The sequence below is a fragment of the Juglans regia genome, chromosome 15 (assembly GCF_001411555.2).
Source record: "Juglans regia cultivar Chandler chromosome 15, Walnut 2.0, whole genome shotgun sequence".
NCBI classification, from domain to species: Eukaryota; Viridiplantae; Streptophyta; class Magnoliopsida; order Fagales; family Juglandaceae; genus Juglans; species Juglans regia.
The window spans coordinates 6,673,227-6,682,939 of record NC_049915.1 but is presented as its reverse complement, the minus strand read 5'-3'; the positions used below and the strand labels follow the sequence as shown (position 1 = coordinate 6,682,939).

Below are 9,713 nucleotides of genomic sequence, written 5' to 3'. Positions count from 1 at the left end.
TCATCTTAATATTTAAATACACATAAATTTATTCTAAATAGATCTCATAAAATTTACTCAATCATCTCAATTTATTACTATTCATAAAAAATCGAGTTCAGTTAATCTCAATTCAACATCTAAACGAATAAGTGATAGAGGAATTTGGATTAGAGAAATATTACCAAAACTTGTGTTGCCGCTCGCCATTGCGCTAAGTTTCCAAAATATATCTCCTATTGGTACAACTATTTGTTTGCTTCATATAATTAAATCCATCAATATATTATGTTATATATATATAGTGCTCGTGTTTGAGTACTGTCTTTTTATATTATTATATATGATCTAATTAAAAGCGTGTGAACACTTGGGTTGAAATTAGAGCAGATTTTCATTGTTTCGTTTGTTCACACTGGCCTGGAGATCAGCATGATCATCATGAGGACTATGATATATATATATGTGTGTGTGTGTGATCAGTGTTAGCATGAATTCTGGGGAAGATGCTTAATTAGCTAAGCCAAGTGGCCGATATGACTTCCACCAGAAATATTCAAACAATCCCATCATCTCCTTCCTCTTGCTCCCAACACCATTGGAAATACCATGTTTTCCTCAGTTTCAGAGGTGAAACCCGTGAGACATTTACCAGCCATCTATACAATGAGTTGCGTGAGAAATTGTTCCACACCTTTATGGATGATGTAAGACTGGAGATCGGAACACCCATTAAGAAGGAACTCTTGGATGCAATAGAGATGTCAAGAATGGCTATCATCATTATTTCAAAAGAGTATGCATCATCCACATGGTGCTTGGAAGAACTTGCAAAGATTGTTGAATGCATGAAAGAGAGAGAGTTGAAAGTTTTGCCCATTTTTTATCATGTAAATCCTAGTGATGCACGGAAACAGGAGGAGGGCACCTTTAGAGATGCCTTTGCTAAACACGAGAAAAGTCTTGAGAACAAAGAAAAGGTGCAAACTTGGAGAAATGCTTTGAAAGAAGTGGCCAATCTCAAGGGACACCATTTAGAGAAGGGGTAAGATACACAAAATTTTCCCTAGTTAGAAGCCTTTTTCTTAATTCTTTAATTCTTTTTCTCTAGTACTTACAAGTTTTAAGGATAATTAAATAAAGTTGAATCACGGGCGTAAAAAAACTTCTATTCTGGTCCATGCAGTTGGGATTGTTGTGTATATCCTTTCTCTGTGAGTCTTCTCGTTTTGGTCTACGATGCTTAATTTTCTTCAAGCTTAATTATTCTGAGGCACATAGATTTCTTCTTCCATTTGTTTCTTTTGATCTGCTAGCTGCTTGATCTTAAATTAAATCTTCAAATTAATTAGCTCTTTCATTCATCACTAAGGTTTCTCTTTCTTCTTGGTGTTAAGCTTGGAGACAAAGCATTTGATCAGGTTGATGTAAAAGTTGGAGTTGACTATGAACTGGTAGTAGGAGAGATTTATTGCGTAGCTTTAAAGTCATTTTCTTGATTTTAGAATTCTGCAATCCCACAAGAAATTTTCATTAAAAAGACCAAATTCTTACAAATAATCACTTTATCTTCTTCAAAATAAATAATCTATAACCCTTTTTATCTACAACCAAGAAGATGAAATTTTTCACTACTCGATCAAACATGTAGTGTAAAACTGGAGTTTACACCACTTCTGAACCAAAGATGGACCCATAACAATATAGTGAACAACACTAGTACTGCTTAAATGTAACATCAATATGCCCCTTTCAACTAATTGATTAAAAACCATGTTTTACCTTTTCTTGAGAAATTATTCATTTTCAATTAGATGTGCCAAATTTTAAACCAAATCTTGGTCGACTATGTTACTATATTAAATTTCTATAGTTTAATGTGAACATGCAAATAATCAACCCTTACGTATCTCTTTGTGATTTGTATTGGTCTTGATCAGTTGAATAATCAATAAAATAAACTTTATTTGTTTATTTTACAGCGATGAGTCGAAGTTTATCAAAAGCATTGTTAAAAAGATATCTATAGAATTGAGCAACACCCACCCAGGTGGTGATGAGAACAACCAGCTTGTTGGGATAGACTCTCGTGTTAAGGAAATGTATTCGCGTTATTTAGATATTGGATCGAACGATGTTCGCTTCATAGGGATATGCGGGATGAGTGGAATGGGCAAGACAACTCTTGCACGAGTTGTTTTTCAAAAGTTCAATCATCTATTCCGAGCTAGAAGCTTTCTCGAAAATGTTAGTTCAGTTTCTAAAAGAAACGGTCTAGTTGCTTTACAAGAAAAGCTCCTTTCTGATATGAAGTTGAAGGATGACCAAGAAAAATGGGATGTGCTCAAGGGAATTGATGTGATAAGGAATAGATTACGTTACACAAAAGTTCTTATTGTTCTTGATGATGTGGATGAAAAAGAACAATTAGAAACATTAGCTGGGAACTGCAATTGGTTTGGAGCAGGGAGTAGAATCATTGTGACCACTAAAGATAGACAATTGTTAATCAAACATAGAGTGGAAAGAATATACCGGATTAAAGGACTACACGAAAAAGAGGCTTTACAGCTTTTCAGTCAAGAAGCCTTTCGTAACCCTGATCAATGCCAAGATCAAGACTTTTTGGATCTATGCAATGACTATGTGAGTTATGCCGAGGGTCATCCTTTAACCCTTAAAGTTTTGGGTTCCTCCTTGTTGGGAAAAGGAAGAGAGGTATGGAAAAGTTCTTTGAATAGATTACAAGTACTACTTCCAAATAGAGATATTCAAGATAAACTCAAAATAGGTTACGATGCATTGGGGGATACAGAGAAAAATATGTTTTTAGATATTGCCTGTTTCTTCAACGGGGAAGACATGCATCGGGTAGTAGATTTATTGGAAGGTACTTCTGATTGCTTTCCACACGTTGATATAGACACTCTTGTGGACAAATCTCTTATCACTATTTTGGGGAGAAAGTTGTGGATGCATAGTTTACTACAAAGACTGGGTTGGGAAATTGTTCGATGTGAATACCCTAAACAACCTGGAGAACGCAGCAGATTATGGTGTCGTGATGAGATCCTTGAAGTTCTACGGGAAAGTTCTGTAAGTGTAATAGTATAATAGTCACACACACACACACAATGCATACACGTTCCATTCATTTATTTTGTTATTCTTTATTACCAGGGAACATATAAAGTCCAAGGCATAATGTCAAGTTCCTCGTCTCCACACCAAAAAGAAGTCTTGAATTCTGAAGCCTTTTCAAATATGAAAAAACTTAGATTAATTAAAATATGTGATGTGAATCTTCCATGGGGCCTCAATTCTCTGTCTAACGAGTTACGACTAATCGATTGGGACAAATGTCCTTTGGGGCCCTTGCCAAAGAGTTTCCAACCAAGCAATCTTGTTGAGCTCATTATGCATCGCAGCAGCTTTTCGCAATTACCAATGGCTTTTCTAGTGAGATCTTTTTCCTACATTAATAGTTTTTTTTTTTCATTTCTTTTTAAATTTGGAGTAATTTCTTGAAGACTTTAATTTTCTCAATTTCTATATTGTTTCATCACAGAATTTAAACAAGTTGAAAGTCATGGACTTCAGTGGCTCTGAAAACTTGTTGATGACTCCTGACTTCTCTAGATGCCCAAGTCTTCAAAGGTTAATTTTTGAAGGTTGCACAAGTTTGAACGAAGTTCACCCAACTATTGCAGCTCTGAATCAACTTATTCTATTAAATCTCAAAGATTGTAAATGTCTAAGTAGCCTTCCACGTGAGATCAACTTGGAATCATTGAATCTTTTGATCTTATCGGGTTGTTCAGCATTCGATAAGTTTCCAGAGATTGGGCAAAATATGGAGCATTTGTCAGAGCTTTATTTGGATGGGAGTGCCATTGAGGAACTCCCATTATCAATTCAAAATCTAACAGGCCTGACATTACTAAATCTTGCAGGGTGCAAAAAGCTTTTGATTTTTCCAATTTCCATTTGTTGTTTACCTGCTCTTAAGACTCTCATTCTCTCTGGATGTAAAGGTCAACCTCCTTCCCCTATTTTACTTTCAATTGCTGCACCCCTGTTATCGTTGCCTAGCTTGTTTTCAGGGTTGACCTCTTTAGTAGCTCTTGATTTAAGTGACTGCAATCTTTTGGATGGAGCACTCCCCGACGATCTTAGTGGCTTATCCTCATTAGAGTCTCTGAATTTGAGCAGAAACAATTTTACACACTTACCAGATAGCATTTCTCAGCTTCCAAAGCTTAAATTTCTTTATTTGGATAATTGTAGCAGGCTTCAGTTATTGCCAAATCTTCCCTCAAGTGCACAATTTATAATGGCTCGAGAATGCACTTCACTCCAAAATTATTCCAATCAAGTTGTAGTTTCGAGTTCAAGTGGAGGAGAATTCACTGTTATTAACTGCCTTAGCTTGGCTGCTCGTGAAGAAGACATTCTAATCAGTGAGGTTTCTTTGCTAGATATACACTTTCAGCCACTATGGATGGAGGTCTCTCTCTCTCTCTCTCTCTCTCTCTCATATATATTCACTATCAAACTGAAACATTTCTTTCCTTCTAATTTTTCCATTCGATAATATTGGGCAGGAGCAAATTCATCGAAGTGAAGAATATCATGGCATTCCTCGGACTAGCATTCCAAAGTGGTTCAACCTAAAATATGGGTCATCAATGTCGATCCCGTTACCATACGATCTCTCTAAAGATAGTAGTTGGAGAGGACTTGTATTATATGTAGTGCTACATACTAGAGTTCGTGGAGTCGAAACTTTGGCTAATGCCTCAAATAATGTTCACGAGTTGATGATATGCAGCTTGGACATGGATGGAGATCTTGCAACTTGTTCCATAGTCCTCCCTAGATACCAATGCAGCCACAATAGTTCATTTGAACTCTGCCTATATATATCGCATGCGAGGCTTGGGAACCACCTTGACCTGCGCAACTGCATCACTGCTTGGTTTACATCGAACAAACCCAGTATTGTGATCAAAGGTTGTGGTGCTCGTATCCTCTATGAGCAAGATATGATGGAGTTCGTACAAATTTTAAGCCAGAAAAATTTGGGATGGCTTCCACCAGTACTTGTACAACGCAAAGGCAGATTCGGGCCTCATCATGGTAATTTCTATGCAACTGGCCCACTGGTAAGGATTCATAATTCATATCCTCACAATTGGCTAGTGCTCTCTCTCTCTCTTTCTCTCTCTCTCTCTCTCTCTCTTATTTGACACAATTTCCATTTTTACAGGACTTTGATCCCTCCACTAGGTATAGTTTTTGTTCCCCTCTTAGTAAAGTTCAAGACTGGTTTACTCATCAAAGTTGTGGGCACTCGGTGGCAGTTGACATACCCCAAACATTGTATAGTGATGATAATTGGGTGGGACTTGTTCTATATGCTTCTTTTTCAATCTGCAGGGATCCAGAAACCCTCCCCGACAATTGTCAGTTTCGAATGGGTACATTAGATGGCCGGGATGGTGAAATCCTTTATTTGAACACCAGTAGACATGAAATCAAGCGGTTTATTACTCGAGGTGGCTTCTGTTGGATAGCCTACATACCAGGTAATAAATTGATGCGTATGTTAGATATCCAAGGAGGTCGAAAACATTATATGACAAGGTGGACCCAGTGCAGCCACATTGCAGCTTCATTTGCGAGTGAAAGTCCAATCATTACAATCAAGAAATGTGGACTTCGTCTTTTGTACAATCATGATCAAGTGCAATTCGAGCAAGAACTAAAACACTGCAATGACTTGTTTTTTAAGTACAGAGATTCCACAGGTCCTTTTATGGCCGATTTGGAGAAAACAAATGAAACAACGATAACTGATGCCTCTCCCTTGGAAATTCAAATGTCGATAAGGCCGATTCTTCATCATGGGAAAACTAATGGAACTAGCGGTGAAAGTAACCTTAAGGTAAGAAATTTTTTTACGAGTCTTTGTTTTGTTACGCCTCTCCCTTGGTATTTGTAGTAATTCTCTCATTTTGAATAAAGTTCACCATAATTTCTATCTTTTACCCAGGCGGATTGTGTATATGATTGGTGTTATGCTCCAAGTAAAATTCTGGAGTGGTTCACCCATCGGAGTTCCGAATCCCTTGTGACAATCCCTTTACCTCCAAACGATCGTACTTCTTTTATTGGACTTGCTCTTTGTGCTTCTCTTTCAGTGCCAGGGCGTTCGAGTAACGTTGTTGACGATCTGGATTCCCAACTTCCCAACCTCATGTGTCATCTGGAAACCGATACTGACAGTGTGGAACGTTTACATACCTATTGCCTCACCGAATATGATCTCAAGAAGTTGTTAAAGCTAGGTGGATTCATCTGGCTATCTTATATACCACGCGGATTGTTTCCAGATTTTCTGGATGAATGCAGTTGGATTGACGCTTCTATCTCAACCGATTGCCCAGGCAGCTTGATGGTGCAGAAGTGTGGGTTCCGTCTTTTGTACAATGAAGACGAGCTACATGATCAGTTTCAGGAAACAGAAAATCATTGCTGGGCTGCGTACCATAACGGGGATGTTCTCCAGAAATTATATGGATGACCCAGAGAACCCTGAGGACACGCTGATCCGTTGCAGCCTGAAAGACTATTGGAAGTTAATTAATTTTTAATTCTTGTATGAAGATTTTTGGATAAAGGAACTCCTAGTATTCCAAGACATGACTTTTGATATTCTTAAGGTTGATTTAAATCTAGAATTCTCTTTCTCTTATTATATATTGAAGAATAACATGAATTTGTATATTCATTTCACTTACTTTCACTGTTTACAAGAGCTCCTTTTATATAGGAGAGTTACAGGGCAGTTTTGACATTTTATCAAGCACATGGTGTGCGTGTTTCCTACAGCTATTTGCAGGTGCATGTTTTAACCGTAACATGCCATTTACAAAGGAAAACAGAAAAACCAATTCAGAGAATTTGCAGAGAGAGGTGCTATAACATTCTGGAAGAATCTTCATGCTGAGATGGCTTGATTATTGCGTGTGCAGCTGAGATGGATTTTACAAGTTGATGCTGAGTTGATTCGGATCCTTGTTTGGCTGAACGGTTAATATATATAAATATGTATATGTAAGTGTGATCGAAGAAGAAGAAAAAATCGTAACATTTGCAGCTGCAGCAGCTCTGTATAAATATAAACAAATCACTCGCTATCCATTGTTATCTCATCAACAAGATTTATATTTTACCACCCTGTTTCTTGAATCTGCCAGCAAAGACGAGCACGTACACGTACGAGTTTACGAAAAATCTCTCGGCCTGTACATGGGCTTGCTACAGCCTACATCTATTAATTTGCGCAAGTCATTTTAAATAGATAATGAGGATATAAGTACCATATCCTTTTCCCGTAAGTTAACTTAGATTTTGAAGTTACCCTATTTTGGTATGATTAGCATTGTTTTTCAATGAAAAGTGAATTGATGACCAGAAAGCTCAAGTCTGATCAATCATCATGATAAAATTAAAATTGTTGAGATTAAGCCAGAGAAACTCTTGGGGTCCACGTCCAATATATGCAGAACACTTTCGGTTGTCTTTTGGCTGAAGTGACTTTCTGGTAAGAAATTACAGAGTATTTGTTTTGATTAAAATATTATATCTACGTCTTGCTCTGTATCTTTCGATTCTTTCCCCAACTAATGCATACTGTATTTCAAACTATTTTCTCAGGACTTTGATGGACGCTTTGTTCATAATTTCTGCTGCCTGCCCTCCAAGCTGAGTAATTGGGTTAGCCGCCCATTACAGCTAGAAGAGATCGCTCAGAGACATTTGATATACCCCAAAATTGGTACAATTATAGTGTAATTGGATGGGTCTGGTTTGATATATCCCAGATTGGTTAAATCATAGCACTTTGATTGAGGCTTCAATTGCAGCAAATCATTCCCAGATAGAAGTTGTTAAAGCTAGGATTCTTCTGGTTGTCTTATATATCCGCCGGTTGTTTCCAGATTTTCTGGGTGAATGCAGTTGGATTGATGCTATATCTCAGCCGATTGCCCAGCAGCTTGACAGTGCAAAAGTGTGGGTTCTGTCTTTCGTACGATGAAGACAAGCTAAATGATCAATTTGATGAAACAAAAAGTCATTTTTGGGCTCAATATGATATCTCTTTATATATATAAAGAGCTTATGAAACGGAATTTTCTTGTTTTAACATAATTTTTTTGTTTCCATTAACTTTCCGTTAAGCCTCCATTTGTAATAATTTGTAAAGCCTCCATTATGATAACTTTAAAGAGAAAATATAAATCGCACTCTACTGTACATGATAGCCGCTGCACACTAAGTGTATTGGGTGAAAAAAAAAAAAAAAAACCACAGCATGGGTGTGCTGCGGATATGGGCTGATGCCCAGAATAGCTCAACTTTAAATCAGCAATGAAAACAGTGCAAAGGTATAAATCAGCAATGAAATACAAACCGACACAAACAACTCTCCGAAAACCAAAATCCTTTCCCTCTGTCTCTTCATCTTCTCTTTTTCTCTTCGTCTTCGTGAATCGTATCTACAATCCCCTAATCTGCTGAACACTAGTTCGTCAAAGCCCACTGATGCCTGCGATGCGAATAAATGTGCTGGTTTCATTATTGAAGGCGAGGCCTTGGTGTCATCGTTGTCTTTGGGTAAAATAATTTCAAAGCTTTAGCTTTTGCATGTGCTCTTGAGTGTGTTTGAAATCTGGGTTTTTGTTTGAGTTGTGCATTAGGTGGTTTTATTTTTTGTTCTGGGGTTGGTGGTGGATTTAGGTGGAGCTGCCGTGGATGCTGATAAATCAAAGGCAATCGGCACTACACTACGTTTGAAGAAGCTCACGACGAATATTAAGTGGGAGATAAGCTCTTAGATGTGAAATCTCGTTCACCAACTAGCATATCATGGATAACCCTGTAGTACCAGAGTTGATCTCTCTATACATGTATATAAATATCTTGCCTTTTTGGGATTTTATATTTTGAAGAAATTTGTGTTTTTTATTGGGTTTCTAAAACTGATGCTCTGATTTCAGGCACAAGCATCAATTTGTGTAAGCCGAAATATGAGATGGTGGGAGAAGAACCATAAAGAAAAGAAGAAAAGAGAGTAAGAAGACACGAAAGAAAAAAAAAAAAAAAAGAAAAAGAAAAAAAGTTGCTTTCGTTGGAGACAAACGGAAGATGATTGAGTTAATGGAAAGCCTCTTTCAGTGGTTTCGACAGTTTTTGTGGGTAGTTAAGTGGTGGTCGGCAGCTTGGCTTCGGCACTCTGGTTGCTGTTGAGTTCCTGGGTAGGAAGAGCTTTCGTGGTAAGAATTCCATACTATGTCCATGGAGACCTGGGATTTAAGAGATGAGAGCTACCTATTAGGAAAAACTAGCCTCCACAACAATTTCAGTGCATCCTGGTGCTCCCCACGAGAACCATCAAAGGGACTTCAAACCTTTGCTATAGATTTTTGAGCCTTTCTTCTTGCAAGGGACTAAGGGTGGGTGGAAGCAGTTTATTGCTTTGTCCTCTTTGGATGTTGGAAGAAAAAGCTAGAAGGCATCCAATTAGAGATCCGGATCCAAGGACAATATTTGCTAACTGAGAAAATAGAAGTGTCCAATGGAGATTTTCTTTCCTCCGTTCCTCATCCCAAAGATCTTCAAGCTTGGATCCCTCTAAATGCCCATCATCATGCTCATAATTCCCTAGC

The 9,713-nt window shown here is 37.7% G+C and overlaps 1 protein-coding gene and 1 long non-coding RNA gene across 3 annotated transcripts; both read left to right on the top strand.

Annotated features, from left to right (window-relative positions):
• Positions 1 to 430: 430 nt before the first annotated feature.
• On the top strand, positions 431 to 7,105 carry LOC108992302 (TMV resistance protein N-like). 2 transcript variants are annotated; one of them, XM_018966831.2, is made up of 8 exons: positions 431 to 1,024; positions 1,962 to 3,075; positions 3,160 to 3,438; positions 3,548 to 4,486; positions 4,584 to 5,144; positions 5,249 to 5,268; positions 5,419 to 5,926; positions 6,035 to 7,105. In XM_018966831.2, exons 1-8 carry the CDS (start codon positions 516 to 518, stop codon positions 6,563 to 6,565), a joined length of 4,461 nt encoding a protein of 1,486 aa, XP_018822376.1. In that variant the 5' UTR covers positions 431 to 515; the 3' UTR covers positions 6,566 to 7,105. The 2 variants fall into 2 exon arrangements, with proteins under 2 accessions (XP_018822376.1, XP_018822375.1); XM_018966830.2 differs by having other exon boundaries at positions 5,249 to 5,926; positions 6,035 to 7,104.
• Positions 7,106 to 8,378: 1,273 nt separating this feature from the next.
• Positions 8,379 to 9,126, top strand: LOC108992340. Its single transcript, XR_001996299.2, has 3 exons — positions 8,379 to 8,661; positions 8,785 to 8,954; positions 9,045 to 9,126. It is a non-coding gene; the product is annotated as an uncharacterized LOC108992340 (long non-coding RNA).
• Positions 9,127 to 9,713: the final 587 nt, after the last annotated feature.

Excerpts from the sequence above, each read along its gene's own strand:
- LOC108992302 (XM_018966830.2), top strand. The coding sequence starts at position 516 with ATGACTTCCACCAGAAATATTCAAACAATCCCATCATCTCCTTCCTCT. Across the intron at positions 3,439-3,547 it reads AATTACCAATGGCTTTTCTA|AATTTAAACAAGTTGAAAGT; the intron begins GTGAGATCTTTT and ends GTTTCATCACAG. Across the intron at positions 5,927-6,034 it reads GCGGTGAAAGTAACCTTAAG|GCGGATTGTGTATATGATTG; the intron begins GTAAGAAATTTT and ends TCTTTTACCCAG.